This window comes from Lissotriton vulgaris, chromosome 9 (genome assembly GCF_964263255.1).
Source record: "Lissotriton vulgaris chromosome 9, aLisVul1.2, whole genome shotgun sequence".
Taxonomy (NCBI): domain Eukaryota; kingdom Metazoa; phylum Chordata; class Amphibia; order Caudata; family Salamandridae; genus Lissotriton; species Lissotriton vulgaris.
This window is the reverse complement of record NC_141697.1, coordinates 340,875,613-340,902,790: the sequence shown is the minus strand read 5'-3', so window position 1 is coordinate 340,902,790 and position 27,178 is coordinate 340,875,613. Positions and strand designations below refer to the sequence as shown.

The 27,178-nt window shown below is 45.1% G+C and overlaps 1 protein-coding gene across 2 annotated transcripts in view; it reads left to right on the top strand.

Moving 5' to 3' along the window:
- CPSF2 (cleavage and polyadenylation specific factor 2) overlaps positions 1-27,178 on the top strand; it is a 158,480-nt gene that overhangs the window by 118,660 nt on the left and 12,642 nt on the right. For both annotated transcript variants that reach the window (XM_086937685.1, XM_086937686.1), the window contains 4 exons: positions 1,013-1,165; positions 14,384-14,609; positions 15,247-15,549; positions 17,797-17,931. In XM_086937685.1, the coding sequence (XP_086793811.1) occupies positions 1,013-1,165; positions 14,384-14,609; positions 15,247-15,549; positions 17,797-17,931 (817 nt within the window). The remainder of the gene's footprint in view (positions 1-1,012; positions 1,166-14,383; positions 14,610-15,246; positions 15,550-17,796; positions 17,932-27,178) is intronic.

Sequence of the window (27,178 nt, the reverse complement as noted above, 5' to 3'; positions counted from 1 at the left end):
AAAGTGAGGAGGCACTTCTTGATTTTCCCAGCCTCCTCCCCATATGACACGTTTTTCCCCTCTGCAGTGATTGTCACAGAACTGGCATGCCAAAACTTACCTTACTGAGTAGATTACCAAATTTCGTGGTAATCCATCCATGGGGTTCTAACCTGAACTACACGGTGGCAAGATTATATAAATATACACTTGAGTGATATTACTAAAGCCCTTTAATTAGTTCATGAATACGATCAATAAAGACCCTTTCATGTAGCGCTTTATATCTGTATTGTCACTTAACCATTAAAAAGATGGCATTACCCAATTGAATGACACCTGTGTACGCGTCATAAGGTTCAATTACAGTAAATGTTTGATCAGGTTTTAAAATTATGGCCTGAATGTTATATGCACCTCTTCTTCCCACTGACCTGGTTCTGTCAAATGTGAGGTGAGAGTATGTTCCTGGAGTGGGCACAAAATAAACAACAATTTTGAGAATATGGTTTGGTAACTAAGGTATGGAGACTTGGCATATGGCCCAAGATCACATTAGGATGTATCAATATCTGAACTTTGAACAAATACTTCCCCACCACAAATGACATGCTGCCTCGAGGTAAAATTAAATGTTCCTCTTTCATTTAATACCTTCATAGGAGCTTCAGCTGTCTATGATTTGTAGGAACATAATTTAATTATTTTGTGTTGTTAATTGAGCATCTATTGAGGGTTAAAAATAAATGTTTAAAAAAGAAAATGTTTGCCATTACTCCTTGCATTTATTTTGGATAGGGCTGCATATTCTTTTCTAAGCACGTCAGTTGACAACCTTACTTGATGGCTGACTTAATTTTTTTATTAAGTAAATGTTGACATTTTGGGATAAAGTTAAATACAATGTATGTCTAAAGTAAAGAGAAACTGCTACAATCTTAAACCATGTATTACCCTTCTAAAACTGCTGGTAGTACCGTTTGTTGCCTCACAAAGCTGGCTTTAATACATTTTAATTCCTATTGCCCCACAGGCCAGAAGACTTTCTGATTCCAGAACTTCAAGCAACAGAAGAGGAAAAAAGCAAACTGGAATCTGGCCTGACAAATGGCGAAGAGCCAATGCACCAGGATTTGGCAGATGTTCCAACCAAATGTGTGTCTGTGACTCAGCCAATGGAAATAAAGTATGTATTACAAAACCGTCTCACAACAGGGCTCCACCTCTTTAAGGGAATCCTATCGCTAAATCCTGTATTTCTAGATTGATTATAAAATGTATTCAAACATGCTACGTTAAAGCTAAAAGAACTTTACATCTCCTAAAGCACACTTTACTTGCAAAATAGGAGCATCTGTCTGTTTTAGGTGACATTTCCATAGTGGACATATGTAAAGCAGCTACATGGCCTACACCACACACATGTATCAAACCTTAGTGTATGGATTTTGTTATCACGTCAACAAACCGGACAAGCAGTGCTTAAAACACTTTTTCAAAAAACTGAGACAGCCACTGGTTAGTCACCGCTTTGGTAGAATACTGCTATACAGTCTATGCACTGCATGTGTATCTGCAGAACCCATGCCTTGAACGGATTATGTTACCCTGTAAGCATCTGTTCTTGGCATGTAGAGCTGTAGATTGACATGCGCTCTCTCTCCTCAGGGACACCTATGATTGTTGCAGTTCGTCTTATTCACGTTAGATATGTATGGTCATCTCTGTACTACACTTACTTACATTATTCTCACCCTATTGCGGGTAAAAATTCTAACATTGGAGTCGATGCCCATGCGCATTATCACCAAAATGAGGAGTCTCTTAACCTCGTGCCTGGAAAAGAGTTATTCTATGAAAAACAACTTGCAGACAGCCGAACGCAACACTAGAAGGCGGGAGTATACAAAGCATGTGAATCTACAACTCTACATGCCAAGAATAGATGAGTACAGGGTAAGTAACAACCATTTTGCCGACTGAAGGCAAGCCAAGGTCTAACAAGCCCCTCTAGTTCCACACTAAAGACACTGCAGGTGGACAAGCTGCAGAGAAGATGCCAGTATTAAAAGATGACCAAAGTTTAAAGAAGCCGAAGAAGGGCTCAGCCAAAACACCAGCAGCTGAAAAAGAGACCGGGCAACAATCTTAACCGAAGAACACATGATCGACATCAAGCAGAAGAAAAGACGTCTCGAGGCAAAATGGCCACGATCCTTCAGAAAAAAGAAGCATTTGGACGCATCCCTCCGAGATTTCTGTATCCTGCCAAGACCTTCTATGAACACACACAAAGGAGGCGAAAAACTCAGTAATTGGAACCTTCAATAACTCCAAAATCTTAGAAGGAAGCGGAGCAACATATATTCTATAAGGAAGAGGATCCAGAGTCCCAGGAAACCGAAGGATTAGAAGGTTTGAAGGTACAATGGCAGGGTCTCAAGGCTGAATTCCTCAATGAGTACATACATGCCCGTTGAGGCCTTCACTTCGGGACGACATCGCCATGTACAACCAAATAATTAAGAGAGCAGCAGACAAGTATGGGGTGCAGTTGGAGGAGGAAAAATTGCTGACATGTTTTCTACTGGAGACCGTGTTACCCTCACAGGGTAAGAGGCACCACTTTCCATGCTTCCTAGCATCCTAGACCAGGAGAGAGAGGCCATCAACCTTCAGGTCTTTGACACCCAGGGTCGAAAAGAAATATGAGCACTCCTTGAAGGATCCTGCATACATCCGAGGTAATGTGCTAGCGGACTTAATCATTTACTTAGCTCTAGCGCTCCACTTGCAGCAGCGCCTTCATTTGCAGCTCCTGTATTTTAAACTCCCGTTTTGTCTTTTCTGTTGTAATTTTGTTTGGGCACTTACCCTTGATTTTAATGCCGGCCACGCATACCCCCACTGCTGCCATCTTACCTGCACCGTAATTTGGAAAATCACCGCATTTCGCGGGTCCTTGGTCCCTGTCTCGTTGGCGGCCATATTGGGTGAGGGGCAGATATCGCGCGCTCTAGTCTGCTTTCTTTTCACGAGGCGAGTATAAAGGCAGGCAAATCGTGTAGCTCGCCCTACTTAGCTCTAGCGCTCCACTTGCAGCAGTGCCTTCATTTGCAGCTCCTGTATTTTAAACTCCCGTTTTGTCTTTTCTGTTGTAATTTTGTTTGGGCACTTACCCTTGATTTTAATGCCGGCCACGCATACCCCCACTGCTGCCATCTTACCTGCACCGTAATTTGGAAAATCACTGCATTTCGCGGGTCCTTGGTCCCTGCCTCGTTGGCGGCCATATTGGGTGAGGGGCAGATATCGCACGCTCTAGTCTGCTTTCTTTTCACGAGGCGAACATAAAGTCAGCCATGCCTGCGCGCAGCGGTAACGCGCAGCGGGGACGCCAGACTGACGCCGGAGTTACGCCAGAGTTCAGCCCGTCTGCGCCCGTCTGCGCCAGTCTGCGCCCGTCCGCGCTGAGGACGGGCTGCAGGTCGGGCTGGACTCAGCTTATACTCCTTCCCCTCCTGGTGAGATAACTAGGCTATATTCCAGGTCAGAAATCCTTGCACTAAGACCTGCTTCCCAGCCTTGTCTTCACAGCTTTTCTCCTGAAGGGATCTTGCACTCTTATAGATGTTGGGCTTGTACGGCCTCCTTTGAATTCTCCTGTACTGGCTTTGTAAGATCACATCTCCCGCCTAAACAGCCTGATGCGCCCCGGAGATCTGGCTTCTTAATTAATGCTCATTCGCTTATTAGGCATAACGTCGCCTTCCACGATTTCGTGGATGACCGACAGCCGGATTGGGTGTTCATTACGGAGACCTGGGCCTCAGATACCTCGGGACACGATCTGATTATGGCCATTCCTGACGGCTACTCTCTTTATAGGCAGGATAGACCCTTGCGCAGAGGAGGAGGCATCGCCAGTCTTCTTAAATCCTCCTTTCCCTGTTTGATTAAATCATTATCGACGCCTTCAAATCGTTTTGAATCATTATACTTCTGTATTACTCTCTCTCCATCGGTCTCTTTTACTGGGATTTTGGTGTATAGGCCCCCCGGTCCTAGAGCCAGTTTCTCTTCAGAATTATTGACAATCCTGGAACCCTACTTCGGAAAAGCGGCCTTCACCATTTTGGGTGATTTTAATTTTCATTTGGATGAGGTCAACTCAAAGGACCCAATATCATTGGTTTAGTCACTAGGAGCATGCGACTTTGCCCAGCTTGTGAATAGTCCCACCCACAAGGCTGGGCACATACTTGACTGGGTATTTTCTAATGACACCAGGCTTTCTACTGGCCCCCCCGTTACCGTTGGTCTGGACAGATCACTGTGCCGTGCCATTGGAATTCTCCTTTCCTGACTCATGTTCCACTAACTTGGTAACCTCGCCATTCACCCTTAGGAGAAATTTTAGGAATATCTCTGATGAGGCTCTTGTTCCTCTTGTTTCCACCCCCGAATCTTTATCTTCAAAAGACGCAGCCGAGGCAGCTCAAGATCTGACGGACTCCATTTCTAATGCAGTGGAACAACTTGCCCCCTCATCTCTGCGCTATGTAGCTCGCCGAAAGCCTACGGCACCTTGGTTTTCCGATCAGCTGAGACTCCTGAGGCAGGGATGTAGGAGCAGTGAGAGAAACTGGAGGAAATCTTGGGACTCTAATGATCGAGAGGCTCACAAGTCTGCACTGCGGGAATACAAACGGAGAGTGGTAACAGAGAAGCAGGAGTACTTCTCCAATCTCACCAGCTCTCTCTCCTCTTCTAGGGAGCTCTTTAAAATCGCCGACACTTTATGCTCCCTGCAACTCCCAGACCCCGTAGTTAGTTCGCAAGAACTTTGCAATAATATTTCTGACTTCTTTCATAATAAAATTCTTGACATACATGTCTTCTTGGAAGCCCATTGCCATGCTCTGGATCAAAGCATTCCGCCTGTTTTATCCAGTCTCGATTCTTTAGGTAAAGATTCTTCCCGCTTACTCATGGAATTTCCATCTTTATCCCTGGAAGGACTGAACCTGTTACTTGACAGGACCAAATCTGCTTCCCCCCTGGATCCTCTACCTCTGAAAAAAACTGAAAGAGTGTAGAAATACCCTTCTTCCTCCTATGCTTGAGGTTATGAATAAGGCCATTACCCAGGGCTCTTTTCCTCCTGTATAGAAGAAAGCCATTGTGAAACCTCTTCTTAAGAAGCCGTCCCTCGATCCGGGCCTTTTGAAAAACTTTAGGCCGATCTCCCTTCTCCCTGCTCCCGCTAAGATGCTTGAGGCGCATCTGAATCTTCATTTGTCCTCCTTTCTTGATTCATCTGAATACCTTGATAACAGGCAACATGGTTTCAGAAAACACCACATCACTGAGTCCGCTCTCACTTGTGTGGTCGATAACATCCGACGCAAAGTGGACTCTGGCCAAACTACGGTTCTGGTTCTGTTGGACCTCACGGCCGCGTTCGACACCCTGTCCCCCGCCATTCTTACATCTCGGCTTAGGGAAGCTGGTGTCATGGGACCGGCCTTGAGTCTCCTCAATTCCTTTCTGTTGTGAAGGGAGCAGAGAGTGATGCTTGGGAACCACCTCTCCCCTGCTAAGTCATTGCAGTGTGGGGTGCCACAAGGGTCGGCTTTAAGTCCGACCCTGTATAACATCTATGTGGCTCCCCTGGCAAGACTAGTTAGATCGCAGGGGATGGAGGTGGTGTCCTACGCAGATGACACCCAGATTATGGGGTCACTGGCTCACTCCTCTGTCAGGACATCTGCCGCCAGTTTCAGGGTATGCATGCAGTATGTGGCAGACTGGATGACTATAAATTCCCTCAAACTGAACGGCGAAAAGACGGAGGTGTTGATTTTTGGGAAGGACCAAGATGTTTGGTCGAGTGAGTGGTGGCCACTTTCTCTTGGCATCTGCCCCACTCCCTCCCAATCTGCCAGAAATCCTGGTGTCATTTTTGACACCTCGCTTTCTCTGTCCCTACAAGTCAACAGGACCGTGGCCACTTGCTGGGGTGTGATCAGGATACTTAACAAAATCCGCGGGTATCTTTCCCCCCAGGCGCGCAAACAGGTTGCAGTCGCCCTGGTGGGCTCGAGGTTAGATTATTGCAACTCTCTGTATATGGAAGCCAACAAAAGCCTTATACACCGACTGCAGATTGTGCAGAATGCTGCAGCACGCTTCGTCCTGGCTCTTCCGAAAACCTCTTCTGCCACTGCGGCCAGAAAAGACCTTCATTGGCTTCCTGTCCAGCACAGAATCTCCTTTAAAATTCTGTGTCTGGCCTACAGAGCACTGACAGAAGGTTCCTCGAGTGCTATTGGCTGTCTTCTCACGCGTTATGTCCCTACAAGAGGCCTTCGCTCTGCGGGACTCTGTCAACTTGTTGTGCCTCGTTTCAAACTTGCTAGATGGGGAGCCAGAGCTTTCTCCGTGGTTGCCCGCAGCTTTGGAATTCTATCCCAATCGAAATAAAAACTCTTCCTTCAATAGTCATTTAAAAAGGCTCTTAAAACCTGCTTCTTTAAGAGGGCCTACCAATGAGAGAATGCTGCAGAGGGGGGGACTTAGCTTCTATATTTGACTTAGGCGCCTTGACGCCCATTGGGCTAAGTCAAGTCAAGTCGGAGGATTTATATAGCGCGCTACATACCCAGAGGGTCTCAAGGCGCTTGAGGAGGGGTGGGGAATTACATGTCAAATATCCACGTTTTAAGTTGCTTTCTGAATGCTAGGTGGTTCTGGGTAAGGCGAAGGTAAGTGGGAAGTGAGTTCCAGGTTTTAGCTGCCAGGTAGGAGAAGGATCTACCTCCCATGGTGGTTTTGTTGATGCGAGGTACAGTGGCAAGGGCTTGGTTGGATGATCGTAGCTGGCGGGAGGGGGTGTAGAAGGACAGTCGAGTGTTGAGGCATTCTGGTCCGATTTCGTAGAGTGCTTTGTGTGCGTGGGTTAGGAGCCGGAAAGTGATCCTCTTATTGACGGGAAGCCAGTGGAGGTTTTTCAGGTGGCTAGAGATATGTTCTTTACGCGGGATGTCTAATATGAGCCTGGCTGAGGCGTTTTGGATTCGTTGGAGTTTTTTCTGGAGTTTAGCGGTAGTACCGGCGTAGAGGGTGTTTCCATAGTCCAGTCGGCTCGTGACCAGAGCGTGGGTGACCGTTTTCCTAGTTTCGGTGGGGATCCAACGAAATGTTTTTTTGAGCATGCGAAGAATGTTGAAGCAGGATGAAGAGACGGCGTTGATTTGTCTGTTGATCGAAAGTGAGGAATCCAGGATGACGACCAGGTTCCGTGCGTGGTCTGTCGGGATGGGTGCTTTTCCAAGGGCTTCTGGCCACCAAGAGTCGTCCCATGCAGAGGGGGAGGTACCTAAGATAAGGACTTCTGTTTTATCTGAGTTCAGTTTCAGGCGGCTGTGTTTCATCCATTCGGCTACTTCTTTCATTCCTTCGTGTAGGTTAGTTTTGGCGGTGCTAGGGTCATTGGTGAGTGATAGGATCAGTTGAGTGTCATCCGCGTAGGAGATGATGTTGAGGTTGTGTTGGCGGGCGATGGCCGCGAGGGGGCTCATGTATACGTTGAAAAAGGTGGGGCTGAGTGAAGATCCTTGTGGTACGCCGCAGATGACTTCAGTGGCCTCTGACTTGAATGGTGGAAGACGGACTCTCTGGGTTCTTCCGGTGAGGAACGAGGTGATCCATTCTAGTGCTTTTCCTTGGATTCCGATGTTTATGAGGCGCTGTAGAAGGGTGCTATGGCAGACTGTGTCGAAGGCTGCGGAGAGGTCGAGGAGGATGAGGGCGACTGTGTCTCCATTGTCCAATAGGGTTCGAATGTCGTCTGTTGCTGCGATGAGGGCGGTCTCAGTGCTGTGTTTAGCTCGGAAGCCGGACTGTGAGGAGTCGAGCGATTTGTTGGCTTCGAGGAAGGCGGTGAGCTGGTTGTTGACAGCTTTCTCGATGACTTTGGCCGGGAATGGAAGGAGCGAGATGGGGCGGTAGTTTTTGAGTTCGGTGGGGTCCGCTGTGGGTTTTTTCAGAAGGGCGCGGAGTTCAGCGTGTTTCCAGCTTTCCGGGAAGGTGGCGGAGTAGAAGGAGCAGTTGATGACGTCTCGGAGGTGCGGTGCTATGATGGAGTCAGCTTTGTTGAAGATGAGGTGAGGGCATGGGTCTGTGGGGGATCCTGAGTGGATGGAGTTCATCAGGCGGATGGTGTCCTCAGTGGAGATTGTGTTCCAGTCATTAAGGATGTCCGAGGGGGGTGAAGGTCCAGCAGATGGTTGGGTGGGTTTGTCTCCGGGTTGGTTGTCGAAGCTGTTGTGGATGTCTGCAATTTTGTTGTGGAAGAATGAGGCTAGGGAGTCGCAGAGATGAGGACTAGGGAGTGCGCAAGATAAGAACCGTTTCATTCATTCATTCATTCATTCATTCATTGTAGCCGCCACTAGGAAAAGGGCAAACGAACCAACTACCTCCGGGCCACCCCCAGGTAAAGAGAGCAAAAGAATGGAAATGGTGAGGAGGAACTTTATGGGTCGTGCGGGGCATAACCCCAGATCTCACTACCATACACTACCTGAGATGGACACTTAGATCTATAAATCTGCAAGAGGGCGTTTATAGATTTTTTGCCCAGGTGGGACGCAAAATAGAAAATGGCTGCATTAGTGTGTAGGAAACCCCCCAGTTTACTTTTTCTCAACAGGCTCCAGTTTAACTTACCATCCAACATGACTCCTAAATTGGAAAATACACTGATCTTAGGGACAGGGATGGTCCCTACCTTAAAATTAAGGATTGAGTTGAGCTGTGACCTATATCAATCACATATGAATTGGAGTTATTTACTAGCAGGTCCTGGTCTTCCATAAAGTCATGGAGGAGTATAGTAATGTTTGCTGCCCCCTCGCAGTCTGGGCCATAAGGATTGCATCATCTGCATACAGTAATACCGGCAAGCAACGCCAGCCCACCCGGGGAACATCGCCAGTGTGGCTGTCGGGTCCTTCTCTAAATTATTAATGTATAAATGAAATAAAAACTGAGCCAATATACATCCCTGCCATATCCTCTCTGGATTCGGAACGGACTGGTCACTTTACTATCGTTAGTGTAGCGAACCACCGCTTTGGTGTCACCATGGAGATCCTGTAAGAAGAGAATGTTTTTGTCTACTCCCATTCACAGAAGGTACTCCCATAGTTTGCTTCTGTTCACCCAATCAAATGCTGACGAAAGGTCCATAAAGGCCAAGTAAATCGTGCCTGTGAGCGCGGCTGTGTATTTTGTTTAAAATCGTATACAAATTGACATTGGTCCACTGTTGACCTCCCAGGGCGAAAACCATATTGAATAGCTGCTATTATGTTTTTTTCATCTGCCCATGAGGTTAATCTATTCAGGAAAATATGGCTACGACCTTTACCATTGAATCCAACAGCGATATGGGCCTGTAAAAAAAGAGGACTATCCCTATTGCCTTTCTTAAAGATCTGAACAATGGTGGACATGGCCCAAGAGCTAGGTGGGGCTTCTCATATGGCTGGGTTGATAATAGAAGTGAGAACTGGCACCCACAACTAAGGGGTGGATAAGAAGAGGTCAGGGGATTTGCTGTCGGGCCCAGGGGCCTTATTAACCCTCAATACCTTTTTAACCTCTTTGGCATAGATGACAAGAGCGGACCTTCCTGCCCCAACCCCCCCTACATTCCACTGACCTAGTTTCTGTTCGACTAGAAAACATTTCCTGGAATTGTCCAACCCATTCCTCCTCTGGAATATGTGCATCAAGAGCCATCCAGCATCTTCTTCCAGAAATTGAATGTTAACAATGTTCCAGAACATTTCACTATTTCTTAGGGTACTGGCCTCAGCGAGCCTGTTCCATGCCTTGTAATGTCCTCGACAGGCTTTCACTAGGACTGGGTCCCTGGGTTTAGTGTCAAACGCTACCGTCCGCTCCTTTGCTGCTCTGGAACAATTGCTGTCAAACCATCTCGGGCGTGCACAATCGGATACCTAAGTGGCACCTTAAGAGGGTATCCAATGAAACATGATATAATCACAAAAGCATCAAGGATAATCCCTGGAGCTTCCTGCCCTTTGGCGCAGATATCGAGTTCCCCTTTGCACCTAGCTGTGAGGGACTTCTAGGAGCCTAGAGTGATCTGGGCCCACCTTAGCCTTCTACCCTGTTCTGTTGCCTTTAGAGACCCCTTTGCTCTTCTCATCCTGAGTTTCCCTGACTGGAACCAATTAACTGTAGCACTTAGAGGATTATGGTCGCTAAAATACTTTCCTTGATTGAAAACTCCATCGAAAAGGGACTAGACACACCAGTAAAATCAATGAAACATGCACAACCCTCCCTGAAAAGGTCTGGGCAAAGATTTCACCCCATTAGTACTGTTTTAACAACCAAATACAGAAATAAGCAACTGAAAGATGACAAGTTAACTTTTACGAAGGGCTCTCAACGGCGCGTGGACATGTTGCCATGTTTTTAGTAACGTTTCATCCATTTGAGTACAAACTCATTTTTAGTTACAATTTGCTGATTATGCAGCAGATGGTGGATATGTGACAAATGTGGCAAACCCATAATTATAGGGAAAAGGCTTCATCTGCATAACCACGTAATTCTAGTTGCCTTGTCCATAAATAAGCCTAATAGCCCACAAAATAGGGCACGTGGTATTTAAAAGTGGGACATGTAGAAAATAAATATAACCATGTCCTTACAGTGACAAGGCCAAAAAAGCTATTTCACTGTGGACGCCTAACTTGTTTGAGGGAAACCAGAGTGCAGACTAAAATACTAATACTGATAGCTCTGGAAAGGGACCAGCAAGAAAAATAGTTATCACACTATTTTAATAGTTTAAAAAAGACACTACAATGCTGAAGACCGATTTTAAATAAATATTAAAGTAAAGTAACTTCCCTAAAATCATATTTTCTAATGGAGATCCACTCCAGTGGAAGGCAGTCTCTCCCAGCCTCTAATAAGTGCTTGTAGGAAGCTGTCTGTCTATATAGTGTGCCAAAATGAGGTGCAGTGAGTCCAGGTAACCCTAACTAGTGGATCAAGGCTTACTCTAGCAATCCCTAGGTGCTCTATATGTGGTAGTATGGTTGAGCAGCCTTAGGCTTATCAAAGTAGAGTGTTAGCTGTTTGTTGCACACCGAGTCAATGAATGAGACGCACACTCAATAAGGAAATCTGACACCAATTTAAGAAAAAAACCATATATTGTTATATTTATTTACACACCAAGATCTTAGAGACTAGGTCACTTCTTTTCGAGTTGGCGATTTTCAAAACACTTAGAAAATACAGCTGTTGATGTGGTTATGTTATCCAAAGAGAGAAACATGCACTGCATAGGGTCACTTGCAAAAGACTTGCAGTGTAGTATGTAAACATGGGCCAAGGTTCTTAAAAGCACAGCAGTTCTGGGTTACCTGTCTCTGTGCTTCTGGGTGCAGAGGTGCTGGTCGTAAGGCTAGCCTCTAACGCAACAGCTGAAGTTTTGAAGAAATCTGCAAGCATACAAAATGCTGCATGTCGGGCCTTGGGGACGAGTCTATTGGAACCAACAGGAGGCTCAGTTCTTGAGGTCAGTAGGCTTGAACTCTGTCTGTCAGAATTGGGTGCAGAGGTATTTTGTCTGGCGGGACGCTTGCTTTAAATGCTCTCACTTTTGGGGTCGACCTAGAAATTGGGGCAAAACAGGACAGCAGGGCCACTCTCAGCGCTGGCCTTGGTGATGCTGAAGAGCCTCATCTCTAGGTCAGTCTTGGCTGTGATGGTGACTGGGCTGGACACTAAACAAGCGTAGGTTGCTGCAGGGGTCCAGTACCCTGGCTATTGGTGCAGGGCAGATCCGGCCATCTCCAAACTTGGTAGGGGGAAGACAGATCTGACCTCCTGGAGCACAGTGACCTGAGAGAACCATACTTTACATTTGGTCCCTGCAGGCTGCAGGGAAGTGGCTCCTTTACTTCAAGGGAGATACTGACGGGTTGGCGGAGTGCTGGCAGCTCCCTGAGGCTTTTGGAGAATGCAGAGCTGCAGGATGAGTTGGGTCTTTGCAATTGTCGAGGTAGGAGCAGGCAGGCAGGTTTTGGCACCAAGTCCACTTCTTCGGTTCGTGTGTTCTTCAGCTCTTCTTTGTCCTTTTTCTTCTTGGGTCAGGAAAATCTGAGTTCCTTGTATAAGGGAGTCCCCTAAATACTGAGTTTAGGGTTGTTAAAGGAAGTGAAGGGTAGTAGCCAATGGGCTGCTACTCACCCTTTAGGTCACTAGCCCCCCCTATATGACCACTTACTGTCCTAATTCCACCAAAAACAAGATGGTGGAATCCTATGTTCATGGAGCACAACAAGCAGCCCACCTTAGGGCTGGCCTGGTAGTGCAACACGGCTGCTTGCATATCTAATTTCCACCTGTCCTGGTGCCAAATGGGCCTTAGGCCAGTTTGTGGCATCTCCCAGGTCTGGGTAAGCCAGGGTTGCATATCAAAGGCAGTAGATGCTTTGAAACACCTGGTCTTTATATGCTAAATCACTAGCCATCCTGCTGGAGGAGGTTTGAACACCTTCCTCCGGATTAGGCATTGTTTCTGGCCTCAGAGAGCATAAGCTCTCACTTGCAGGGGAGTCGGAAACATGTCTATGGTGACAAGCTGGACAATACCAGTCAGCCAGCACAATAGATAGTGGTAGGTTTTTTAGGGGGCACCTCTAAGGTGCACTATGGGTGCATGTCCTAATAAATCTGGTACTACCATCAGTACATGTTTATTAAGATAAGGTGTTTGATACCATGTAGCTGGGGAACCCGCAATGACCAGTACATGTACTTAACATGGCTTCCCTGTTCACTTGTACCATCTTGTAATTGCACTAGACAGCACAGGGGCACACCTGCTCATGCATATATGCTCTCACTTGTAGTATAAGGCACCATACCATAAGGCTGTAGCTGTGACTTACATATGTTATGTTATGTTACTTATTTCCAATTTTATAGCGCGCATCTACTCCAGCAAAAGGGCTCCCGGCGCTGTATCTGGAAAAGAGACATAACTCAGACAGGGCGAGAAAAGAAACCAAACGGAGAAGCTCTAAGAACCAGTGGGAAAGATGAAAGTCTTAACTGCTCTCCTAAATGCCTCTCCATATGTTCCACAGGGACTTTGGCATGGCACAGAATGATTCTGTCATGTTGTGTTTTCTCTCATGGTTTGCACCATGACACACAGTCTGCAATGGCTGGCTGCATGCAATTTGTATGGGGTATCTTACAGTGGCATAATACATGCTGCATCCCTTAGGGACATTCTTTAGTTCCCATGCCCTCTGTACCAGGGTTACCTCTAACTAGGGTCTTCAGGGGTGCCAAAGTGTTTATCAATTGTGTGACAATTTGAAAATGTTACCTTGCTTTAGGGAAAGAGCACTAACACTGGGACCTGGTTTGCAGTGAACCAGTGTACATCAGTCAAAAAGCATCAGTACCAGTGACAAAAAGTGGGGGTGACCATGACAAAAAGAGTCTCTTTCCTACAGTGCTGTCCTGCAAAACTCTGCTATTCTAAAACGATTTGTGTGCTTGCCATTTATTCAGTATGGGCCTGATGTAGGTGGCCAAATACCGGTCGGTAACAGTGAAATTCGGTAAATTTCATCGTTACCGACCGGTATTTAGCCATTCCTGATGTAGGTAAGGAATCGGTAATAAGGAATCGGTAAATACGATTCCTTAATGGCCTTGCATTTAAGGAATCGGTATTACCGATTCCTTAAATGCAATGTAGAAAGCACATTTAAGAGTGCTTTTGGGCCTTAAGAAATCGGTAATTACCACCAACTTCAAGTTGGTGGTAATTACCGAATTCCTTTAAAAAAGCACTTTCTTGCTTTTTTTAGAAGTGCCATGTGGCACGCATCCATGCCCTTAGGGCATGGATGTGTGCCACATGTGCACACATGCACATTTCTGGGATGCAACAGGGTGTTCTTTGGACACCGTGGCACCCTTGAAATACCTCCTGGTATTACCGATTGGGTAATACTGAATCGGTAATACCAAATGTGTTCACATTCATTCCTATGGGCCTCCAAGCCCATAGGAATGAATGAATGGGTAGGTATTCCTTATTACCGAATCTTAATTACCGATTCAGCAATAACTAATATTAAGGATTCAGTATTTTTTACCGAATTCTTACCTGCATCTGAAATACCGATTTCTTAATACCGAATCGGTAAAATTCGGTATTAAGAATTCGGTATTTCACAATTACCTACATCGGGCCCTATGTCTAGTATTGGTAGTGTCTACAGCACCTCCAATTGTGTCCTGCTGTTTTTGTTTTTAATTCCAGAGCCCGAGTTACCTACATAGACTATGAAGGGCGATCGGATGGGGACTCTATTAAAAAGATTATCAATCAGATGAAACCTCGCCAGCTGATCATTGTTCACGGGCCTCCAGAAGCTAGCCAGGACCTGGCACAGTCATGCCGAGCTTTTGGAGGAAAAGATATTAAAGTGTACACCCCAAAACTGCACGAGACCATCGATGCAACCAGTGAGACACATATCTATCAGGTGAGAAAAATGCATTCTTGTAGATGTAGGCCATCCCTTTACATGTTTAGCACTTCAGTCCTTTAGTGCTCACTTGTTCTGGAAAGAAGCAAAACAAAATGGCTGTATTTAATTAGTTGCTGGCCAAGCATTTTTTCTCTCCTGCCAGCAAGGAGGCACATACAGCTTTCAGCCTTTAAGCCTTTGAGTATTAGTGGACATGTGCAGGTTTGTGCCTCTCACAGTGGCAGCCTCTGCTGGTTGATTAAAATGAACGTTTACCAGTATGGTGAGAGCTGAGGACTGCTGCAAAGACCCAGCTTCTCCACCAGAGTAATGACATTGAATAGTGAGCACTGTAAAGGGTGCTTGGAAGATTGGGACTATGCATATTCTTTCAGAAAGCCTCGCTAAAGGAACTGTCTGTAGTGTGAAAGCTTGGTGAGTAGTGCAGGGACTGGAAAGATCTGTGTGTATCCCGTAGGTCACAAGTTTGAAACTCACAGGTTTAACCGAGCCTTCTGTCCTCCCAGGGTTTAATAGTTGATCATTAAATATCACACTTTTTGCTAATGCACCAATAAACCATTCATTCTGCTGTGTGTGCTTTGTATGCAATACTAAATCTCTGTCATTGTTACTTCTTACTTTTCTCCAGGTCCGGTTGAAAGATTCCCTTGTGAGCGCTCTTCAATTTTGCAGAGCCAAAGACGCTGAACTTGCTTGGGTAGATGGCGTCTTGGACATGAGAGTTGCGAAAGTTGACACTGGTGTCATTTTGGAGGAGGGTGAGATTAAAGAGGAAGGGGAAGAGGCGGAAATGCAAGTGGATCCTCCTTCCATGAGCTCTGCCGCCATTGCACAGCAGAATGTCATCAAAAGCTTGTTTGGAGATGACGATTTAGAGTTTTACGAGGAGGCGGAGATCATCCCAACTCTTGAACCTTTACCACCAAATGAGGTAGGAGCTGTGACCTTGCCTTTAACTTGTAGCAGAAGTCAAAGATGTACATCGGGAGATGCATTTATCCATACATTGTTAGTATTCATTAGTATAAATGTTTTTAATACTGACCGCCCAATGTGCTTTACTCTGTTTCAATAGGAAACAAAGAAGATTGATTGTATATTATTTTAAAAGGGAAATTTTGTTCCAGTTGCAGGTGGATATAATAGTGTTAGGAGTAAATTTGTAATTTGGCTCAGTTTGTGCGGATAGTGTTAGGAATAAATCTATAGTCAGGCTGGGGTTGTGCAAAGTGTTTTTTACGAGGTGACTATCTTTTCAATCTCTGACCCAAATGTGCACCTCCAATTACCCAAATTACAAAGCCTCTAAACAAAACACTCAGCTGGTCATCTATTCTCCTAATCTGTTATCATACTGTATACCTTCCACCACCTGCTCCCTCCTTCCATACACCTGCTCAGACGAAAACATACCTTTATCATCAAAACCCTCACCCATAGCACTTCAGGTGCCCAAGTCCGAGAGCAGCAACCTTTATATGCACTTTCCATTACTTCTGAGGAAAACAAAATAAGACTAGAAACTGGTTGCTAATAGTTGCGCCTCAAATCACAATATGCAAACAAATGGTATGCAAAATTGAAAGAGCCTGAAGACACTCAGAAGGACAGAAGGAGATAACTTTCAAATAATTCAGGCGAAATACAAGCATGCCCCTGTCCTACCCAGAACTGCTTTGACCAATCCCGTCCTTCCTGACACCTGTTCTCCACAATCAGTGGCCTGTCAGCTCCCCCCCCCCCCTCCCGAAGCAACCCCCCCCCCCATAAAACCACAACCTGAGCAATCACCTGTGAAACGAGATGCAGCAAGCACCTTTCTACTTTAACATTCGGTACAAAGGCTCTGCCTCAAGGCTCGCTGCCTCTGTCTCCCACACCACACTACGACTTCTGTCTCTTTTTAGGCATTTAATACCCTCGACTGCCTTAACGTAGCAACCCATGTGTGCCAGAACTTGTTCTGTATTATCGTCCTGCATATTTAAAACAAGCTCTCATTTCCACTACTAAAAAAAACAATTACAATATTACACAAGTACTGCCCGATGTGCAGCCGACCCTTCCTTACTAGAATCATGGAGCTCATCCAAAAACTGCAAAAGCACCTATTCTTCTACAACCCTCTTGATGTCTTGCAACCTGATGCCAGCCTCTTACATCTTAAGCATTAGGTACCTTTGACCACTCAATGGTTCGTGTATGTTTGTCAATGTTGTAGTACTTTCCCGAGACAAATCCCTACACCATACAAAACCCAGATGTTAGGCCTCACGTCAAAGTTGCATATTGATAACATTGCCATACTGACTCATTCAAGATTTGTCCCTTGACCTCTTTTTTACTGCGTTTGCACCCACTCCTCATAAATTGGCATTGTAGGCCAAGCAAAATAATTCATTCAATTCATCCTCCAGGTCAGAGTGCTAATGGCCACCTCCTACTTTAATATCCAAAAGAAAAAGTCCTTCAACTGACTGCATCTTGCAAATACAAAAAAACAATTCCTAGTTATTGGCACAAAAGAAATTGCTGGAATGTAAAGTACTCTTATTTAACTAAATGAATACCTCCCACAATCGAGAATCTAGCATCTTGAATCCATTACTGGAACATTTTGTGACTTGCTTTCACGCTAACTCGAATCCATCACTCCCAAAAAATTCTGAGAGGTCACACGTCATTTTGCTATCTGGAGGGCCTTGCTTCTTCTGTGCCTCAAAAATCCACTTTTGAATGTTCCAGTTTACTGAAAAGGTAACAGCCAAAATAGTGATTGACCGCAGAGACACTCTCTTGCAAATACACTAACTCTGCATCAAATATCCGAAATTTTTCAAGTGCATTTGCATCACAAGCAAGAGGAAAGTAGCTCAGAGTAGAGATTAGGAGCACTTAAGGCAAGTGCCAGTGTGCTGTTGGTGGGAGGTGGATATTGATTTCGTTGAGATAGGACGGAGAATCTAGTGGTGAGATTGAGGATAAGTAACCGTGTTGAGAGGAAACTTGGCATGTTGTAAAATTGAATGAAATGGGACATGAAAAGCAGATGGGATCTGGGAAACAAGGGACACAAGTTTTGCAGATAATGTCTTAATTGATGAGTGGAATTTTTTAAGTTGATATGTAAAACTACTGAGGTACCTATTACATTTTCTTTCTGTGGTTTGTGTAATAGATCACTGGACATCAGTCTGTCTTTATGAATGAGCCCAGACTGTCTGACTTCAAGCAGGTACTTTTACGAGAGGGAATCCAAGCCGAATTTGTAGGAGGAGTACTGGTCTGCAATAATCTTGTGGCTGTACGCAGGGTGAGTCCTTTCCACATCCGGTTAGAAAATGTTTTAGCTTACTTTCAAAGTTCATGTGTGCATACAGAAAATAAATATTCTTTGGGAGGGGGAGGTGAGGAAAAAGGGGTGTAAATGTTAGCATTTATTTTACTGTCAGAGGAATGCAATCGTCACAGGTGATGTGTGGGGGCCTCACTGTTGTAAAATTATGATATACTGACCTCATGGAATAAATTAGTCTGTGTCCATGTTGTAGTTGGATACAATTAAACTCTGCTTTTGCTGGCTGCAGTGGGGGGATGGGGGGTGCACAGAAACTGCTGAAGCTTGCCGCAGTGAATTAATGCATCAACATTTTCACCAGTAAAGCTCCCCCTGAAAGTGCTGATGAAGATAAAAAGGCGCAGAACCAACATATTTGTTGTTGCGTACTGCCCACTGATGATACCTGGAGGCAGGATCATAGAACACAACCTGACATCACGAACTGTGACCTCACGGCTTCTGAAATCCTCCAATATGGCATTCTTAAAATTCTCTACAACTGCATGGACACTGAGTGAATTTTCATTTCATAAGGGCATTGCATGTTCTTTAAGTAGAAGATAATCTGCATTTGTGGAGGAGAATCGGATGTATCCAAGTACGGATAGTAAAACCATAGCTTCTAGATTTAGCTAAGGTTAGCCTTCAGTTTTCCTCTATTAAAGTACACCTGTCTCCATTGCTGCTTAACTAGAGTGTCATTTTAAGGCCTCTTTTTCATGTCTCCGACTGCAGATTACCTAGATGATAATAAATTCTTCTGTTACAAAGTTCACTTCCCTATTAGGAAGCCCTCTTCCCCTAAGGAGTTATATTTGGGTCCCACCGTATGAGTCATGTACAGACCATTGGTATTTGTCAAGGAAAAAGTAGTATTCTTAAAGGGTATTGCATTAGCTAGACAGGTAAGGGAGATCCAGTCTCTCTGTGCTTGTGTCCATACCATACCATAGATATCAGCAGAGGCATACAATTGTGCTTTATTAGGAATTGAGATGGGGAAAGCTGGCACATATTTGTAATTTGAGTCTAGCCGTACTGGTTTGGCATCTTCAAAGTAATTCATAGACGGACATATAAATTCCTTCATGACAGGCTTTCGTCAATAGTCTCATGAGACTCTTTCTTTGAATTTGTAGGGCCTTGAGGTAAAGGGATAGCAGTGGGTCTTGTAACAAATGGCCTTGCTCACTGTGATTTCACAGAGCACTTGGTGATCAGTCTATATTTTTACCAAGTATTGTTTTGTTGACTTTGACACCAAACATTCTTTGAGTGACAAAGGCCACTCTGTACAACTAGTTTGTTTAATGGGATTCTCACTGTTAAACATTCTTGTCACTTTCTTCCCTTCTCCCTACCTCTTCAGTTGAGTAATGGCCTTGTTACTCTGTTGTGATGGTTGGCTATCAAAATAGATTACTTTTGGAGAAGAAAAATTACTGTTCGAGGCATATGAGCTGCAGATCTCACACTTAGCATTAGATCGCCATCTGGTGTTGGGCTCGAATGATTGCATTTTGATGTCTTTGGAAGAAGTCTTTGTAGTCACGGGATAGGTGACTCCTCCCTTGGATGATAGTGCGCATGGGCATCGACTCCATCCTTAGATTGTTTTTTTCCTCCATTGGGTTCGGATGTAACTTTTCCGCTCTGGTTCGAAATCTACTTTCCAAAGTAGTTTGACGCGAAAAAACTTCCTTCAACTCTTCAGATTCACTTCTAAACATCTCGACCTTCGACTTGACTTCATAAACTCGATTCCGGTCGTCGACACAGGCCATTGGGCCTATCCACACCGTAAGGCCTACAGCTCATGGAAAGGACGCCATTCAAGAAATGCCCCAAGTGTGGAGGAAATTTTCCTCACAGTGACCATCACAAGGTCTTCAACCTGTGCTCATCACCAGAACACGACGAGTCCAGCTGTCCAGCCTGCGCATCCTTTCGATCGAAGAAGACATTTGAGATCGAAGAGCTCGTCGACACATCATGCAAAAATCAGCTCTGGGACCGGTGGACATCTTCGATGAAGGCCCAGAGGTCCCAGAAGAAGATTCTGAAGATCTCGAAATCGTGTCAGAGGCAGATGACTCCGATGACTCCATCACTCTGGGTCAAAGAGTGAGTACTACTGCCCCTACTCCCACCACTCCACCAAAATCGAAGGCAATGGTCAACACTCCGCCTGCTGGGCCTAGTCCCTACTGAAAACATACTTCAAGAACCCCGCCTTCGAGTCCAGCTCCGAAGAAAATCAAAAGGCCTTCCGGTATCTCGGGACCGAGCAAACCGCATGTGCCAATCCCACCAGCACCTTCGGCACTGAAACCAAAAGAAGTCCCGGCTCCAAAACCGGTTCTGAAGCCGTCGACTTCGAAAGACAAACCAGCTTCGGACGCCTCCATACCGAAACATTCAGCTTCGGCTCCGAAACCAAAACCCTCGGAGCCAAAAGCTACGCCAAAGGACTATATTGCCCTTCCTAAGGCTAAGGACAAAGACAACACCAACCCAGCTCGGAACCGAAAAAATCGGCGCCGAAAGCGGTTCCTGTAGAGGAGGAGCTTTTTCATCCAGATCCTATTAATCCAAAGCAGAAAAAGATCTATATTGATCCTAAGACAGGACATGTCACCACTGGACCATATAGAAAGAGTAAGTTTGACACCGCACCTGTTCCTCCAGTGCCTGTGAAGAAGAAGGACTCTGCCACATCGCCTATCCTCCCTTCTTCTCCTATACTTCCTCTACTTAAACCTATTACACCTCCAATTGAAACTTCTCCACCTCACTTTCTCCACCTCATACACCTCCTCATAACGACGATGACACTTTAGAACAGTCCCAAAAGTCAGTACAAATATTACCCATGATTAAAGGGGTCATTAAGCATGCCCCTGAGGTGTTTAAAGATCCCGTACGTGCCAGAATTCTAAACCCTAGGATAGAAAAGAAGTATAGGCCTGCCCCTGCAGATCCTGCATACATTAAGGGATTCTCTAGTCGTTTCCAATGCGAGAAAGCGAGCTAACTCCCAAACCTTAGGAGAAGCGCCACCTCCTGATAAAGAGTCCAAGCTGCTAGACGCTTCTGGTAAAAGAATAGCTGCCCAAGCAGGCAATAACTGGTGCATAGCTAACACCCAAGCACCGCTCGAAAGATATGACGGAGCCCATTACGACCAGTTAGAAACTCTACTACAACATTTGCCTGACCAATATAGAACACAAGCAAATTATCTAATCAAAGAGTGTAAACTAATTTCAAATGCATCAATAAAATGTGCACTTGATGCAGCAGACACTGCTTCTCGAGCAATAAATACCAGTGTCCTTGCCTCGGTTCCCCGGGTGAAGCTTCTTAGAGCAGGGGGTCGGTCCTTTCGGTATCTTGCTGCTAAATTATGGAATTCCCTTCCTGTGCAGATCCGCCGCCTAGACTGCGTTCTGTCCTTCCGTAAAGCTATTAAAACTTTCTTATTTTCCAGGGCCTAGCTTCCACTCCTAGTGCCTAGCTTCTGTACTCTGTTAGAATGACTACAAGCGCCGGGAAGCCTCTTTGATGAAGCATCTGTCGAGCTATATAAAATTTCCAGATAAATAAATATACACTCAGATCATTTTCACATGATCACTCTACAACAAGTGCTCCCGCAGTTACAACAAGGCGATTTCCTTGCCGTACTAGATCTCAAGGACGCCTACTTCCACAGTCCCATACATCCTTCTCACAGTAAGTATCTAAGGTTTGTAATAGACAGACCACACTATCAGTTCAAAGTCCTTCCATTTGCGGTGACAACTACACCCAGAGTGTTCACACAGTGCCTTGCAGTAGTAACAGCACATCTCCGAAGACCACAAATCCATGTCTTCCCATATCTAGATGACTGGCTAATAAAATCCAGATCATTCAATCAGTGTGTTCAACACATTCAAACATTATGCAACTTGGGGTTCACGATCAACTACACCAAGTCGCATCTCCAGCCCTCTCAGAAACCAATATCTCGGGCCACAATAAACACCTCTACAGCTCTAACATATCCTAGTCCAGCCAGGATAGCGAGCATTCAAGCCTTAGTCACAAAATTTCAAGACCAACACTCTATCCCCGCCAGAGTGTTCATGAAACTCATAGGCATGATGGCAGCTTGCATTTTTATTGTACCATATGCAAGACTTCAAATGCCTCCATTACAAAAATGTCTAGCTCATCAGCGAAATCAGGCTCAAGAACAACTTACAGATCTGGCGTTGGTGGACAGCGGCACACACCGCTCTCTGCAGTGGTGGAACACCAAAAACTTGTCCAAAGGCTGGCAGTTCCTCGAACCTGTTCCACAGATAGTACTTAACAACAGACGCACCACTCGCATGATGGGGAGCCCATCTCCTAGCACATACAACTCAGGGAAGATGGACCACTCAACAAAGAGTGCTCCACATCAGTCACCTGGAGCTACTAGCAATATTCCTAGCGCTAAAATCTTTCCAAGTAAATGTACAAAACAAAACTGTCTTGATCCGGACGGACAACATGACAGCCATGTACTACATACAAAAACAAGGAGGCACACATTCTCTGCAACTGTCCCAGCTTGCACAGAACATTTTGAGATGGGCCATTCCACAAAAAATATATCTACTGGCCGAACACCTTTCAGGAGTTCACTATCAGATTGCATATCTGTTAACTCGACAGACACAACAGATTCACGAATGGGAACTACATCCACAAGTTGTTCTACCAGTTTTCCACAAGTGGGGCCAACCAGACATAGATCTGTTCGCCATACACAAAAACGCAAAATGCCCAACCTTCGCCGCCAGGTTTCCACACCCATTGTCCAAGGGCAATGCGATATGGATGAACTGGTCTGGCAGATTTGCACACGCTTTTCCACCACTCCCAACTACTGCATGTCCCCATCCCTGTTAACATAGAACCATGGAGAGATCAAACATCCAGATCCAAGTCAACTGAATCTGGCGATCTGGCTCCTGAAGTCTTAGAGTTTGATTACCTTAACCTGCCACAGACTGTATGAACAGAGTAAACAAACAATATCCCAACTGTTGCATAAAGCATAAAGCATTATGAGAACAGAATTAAGGAGACTCCATGAGAACAGAATTAAGGAGTCTCCATGAGTTCTTTATAATGTGCTCATGGCATCATGTAATAAATAGAAGTAGTTAGGCAATTTACAGCTGAATGAAGCAGCGAGGGACAGACCTGTCCCTCACTGCTTTATTCAGCGTAAGATTCACTCTCTCAACAACGATCATTCACCTGATCAGGTCTCCTGCCGTTGCCTTCGGATCTCCGGCCGCTGCCCTGACGACTCCGCGTCCTGGACAGGCCAGCACTGAACGCTCTTACGGTGTTCTTCACCCCTTCATATATCACGGACCCCGTTTTGAATTCTACAGCACCGTTGCCCTTTACAACTCAGTCCTGAAGATGATCCCAAATAGAGGATCGAAACGTTTGCGATCGCTCAGCGCAATAAAAGGCGCAGCCCCCAATGTGGTTCATCCTAATTACAGTCAACTCAACTGAGAACTCATGCTTAACAATTCATTTGGAGCCACATTGTTTTTCATTATTCACTGTAAATATTCAAGCACCATTCACTATGCGCCGTTTATGCTGACCACAATTGTCACTTGCGTCGCCACCCTGTACGTCACTTGCACACTTTGAGCACCAAGTACAATTTGGGTTGTGTTGTTATTTGTCTACCTACAGTGCTGTTACAACTGTAAATTGCCTAACTACTTCTATCTATTACATGATTTCATGAGCACATTATAAAAAACTCATGGAGTCTCCTTAATTCTGTTCTCATAATGCTTTATGCATATGTTTTTATTTGTCTTTTCATTAATACCAGTTGGGATATTGTTTGTTTACTCTGATTATCTACCCCAATCCCAACGTGGTTGACGGGTCATTCTCCTGTAGTATTTTACACACACTTAATGAACATCATTAAAGAAGCCAGACGACCCACTACTAGAGCTTGCTATGCTGCAAAATGGAAAAGGTTTGCCATTTACTGCATCAATAATCATATTGATCCACTGAATGTTTCCATCCAGAATATCATTTGCTATCTACTACATTTAGTGGAGTTGTGTGGCTCACTGGTTAGAGGCGGCAGACCCGGAAGCAGAGGACGGCCCGCTACCAGGGTTCAATTCCCGACGTGGCAGGGTCATGGACCATGGTCAGCGGACTCAATAATTCTCGCCTCGGTGCCTACTCTAACCAGGGATCACACTCGACAACTCTGGGCATTAGCTTGCCTCATCTCCACAACGGCCCCCCACATACGCCGGGGATGAAGATGAAGAAGGACACAGACACCGCTAAGTCTATGGGGGCATTACAATCCACCCAAACTAGAGATTCCTTTCGCCGCTCCTCTTAAGAGGAGGCTCCAAGCAGACCGGCGCAGACACCACATCATCTTTTAAAACACACATGCAGATCTCCTCTAATAGAGGATTTTTTTAGAGGATACAGAGGCAATAACAACAAGGGAAGAGGTTAGAGGTAGTAACAACAACCGCTCCTCTTCCACTCCTAAACAGTGACTTCTTTTGCCTCCCCTACAGCATTCCACTCCTGTGGGGGTCAGACTTTCACAGTTCCTACTTGTCTGGAACTCCATCACAACAGACAGGTGGGTAAGACAAATTATCCAACATGGCTACTGCCTAGAACTCACAGCAACCCCCCCAAACATACCACCCAGGCAGCGTCCAATGTCTGCAGAACACATAACTCTGCTTCAACAGAAAGTTCTAGCACTCCTACAAAAAGATGTTATTCAAGTAGTTCCATTAAAAGAACAAGGAACAGCAGTCTACTCCCTGTACTTCCTAATTCCAAAGAAGGACGGGACCTTAAGACCAATTCTTGACCTCAGGCCACTCAATCACTACATTCAGTCAGATCATTTTCACATGAACACTTTACAACAGGTACTCCCATTACTACAACAGGGAGATTTTCTGTCCACACTAGACCTAAAGGACGCCTATTTTCACATTCCAATACATCCTGCGCACAGGAAGTATTTAAGGTTTGTCATACAAGGACAACACAATCAGTTCAAAGTCCTTCCATTCGGGGTTACAACAGCACCACGAGTGTTTACAAAGTGCTTAGCAGTAGTGGCAGCACATCTCAGATGACAAAAAATACATGTCTTCCCCTACCTAGACGACTTGCTCATAAAAGCAAGATCATACAACCAGTGTGCACAACACACAAAGCAAACAATTCAAACACTGCACAACTTAGGGTTTACGATAAACTACACCAAGTCGCACCTAGAGCCTTCGCACGTTCATCAATATCTAGGAGCTACTATAAACACATCAGTAGCTCAAGCGTATCCCAGTCAAGCCAGGATTCAAAGTATTCAGAACTTAGTCTCCCTTTTTCAATGCCAGCACTCTCTACAAGTCAGAGTGTTCATGAAACTAATAGGGATGATGGCATCTTGCATCTTCATAGTTCCCCATGCAAGACTGCAAATGCGTCCACTACAAGAATGTCTAGCACAACAGTGGAATCAGGCTCACGGTCAGCTCACAGACCTGGTGTTGGTGGACAGCCGTACATATCGCTTTCTGCAATGGTGGAACACCAAAAATTTGGCAAAGGGACGGCCGTTCCTAGAACCTGTTCCACAGGTAGTGCTCACAACAGACGCAGTAAGTAAAAAAAATCTTTATTTGGATAAAAGAAAATATCCTTAAAAGCATTACAAATTGAATTCACAAATCGGTACATTGTAATTAAAATATTTCAAAACTTATTTCACCACAATTGAACAGTAAAAATTGATCAACACCTGTTACTCAAATAGCACCTTGAAATTTAAAACAATTTTGTGATAGGCACGATAACATTTGGTAAAAGAGCAGAAGAATTTGATGTACTGACATTCGACAGCTAAAACTCATCATTTTATTTTTCCCTTTGTCTTAAAACTAAGTGCTAAGATGCAGCTTAGGTTGGGCCTCTGGGCGGGACAAACTGGGGGGTTACTGCTCCTTCCGCCTTTGCTGTAAAGATGCGGTGTGCATCCCGAATATATGTTGTAAAGGCAATGTTCAGAGCTATGTTTTCTGGGCACAGGGAGGTGATAATTCCCTGTCTACAAGTCTGAACGCCCAACCTGTTCCACTCTGCTCTGAGTTTGCATCTACGTTGAGTCATAATTGAGGGGCATAAGCAAACCACGTGCTCTAGCGTTTCAGTTGTCTTGCCGCACCCCCTACATGTTAGATCTTCCGAGGTGCGCAGCCATGTGGGCAGGTCTTTTAACAAACGCATCCCTCACAGGATGGGGAGCCCGTCTCCTGCATTATACCACACAAGGTCAGTGGAACAATCAACAGAAACAGTTCCACATCAACCACTTAGAGCTGCTAGCAATTTTCCTAGCACTCAAAACTTTTCAAGTACAAATCCAAAACAAAGCTGTCCTAGTCCGAACGGACAACATGACAGCCATGTACTACATACAAAAACAGGGGGGACACTCTCTGCAACTGTCCCAACTTGCACAGAACATTTGGAGATGGGCCATCCCTCAAAACATACATCTGACAAGTAGAACACCTTCCAGGGATGCACAACCAGATAGCAGATCTGTTAAGTCGACAATCACAACAAATTCACGAATGGGAGTTGCACCCACAAGTACTTCAATCATTCTAAGTGGAGGCATCCACAAATAGACCTGTTTGCCACCCACAAGAACTCAAATGTCCAACCTTCGCCGCCAGGTTTCCACACCCAAGGTCGGAGGGGAATGCAATATGGATGAATTGGTCAGGCAGATTTGCGTACACTTTTCCGCCTCTCCCACTCATTCCACTAGTATACGCAAGCTCAGACAACAGTCCCTCAAATTGATACTAGTGGCCCCTACATGGGCACGTCAACCGTGGTTCACCACGCTACTAGATCTCTCAATGGTTCCACATCAGAAATTACGGCTCACGCCATCCCTGTTAACACAGAATCATGGAGAAATAAGACACCCAGAACCAAGCCAACTGAATTTGGCGATCTGGCTCCTGAAGTCCTAGAGTTTGGTTACTTAAACCTACCACCAGACTGTATGAATATAATTAAAGAAGCTAGAAGACCCACTACCAGAGCATGCTATGCTGCTAAGTGGAAACAA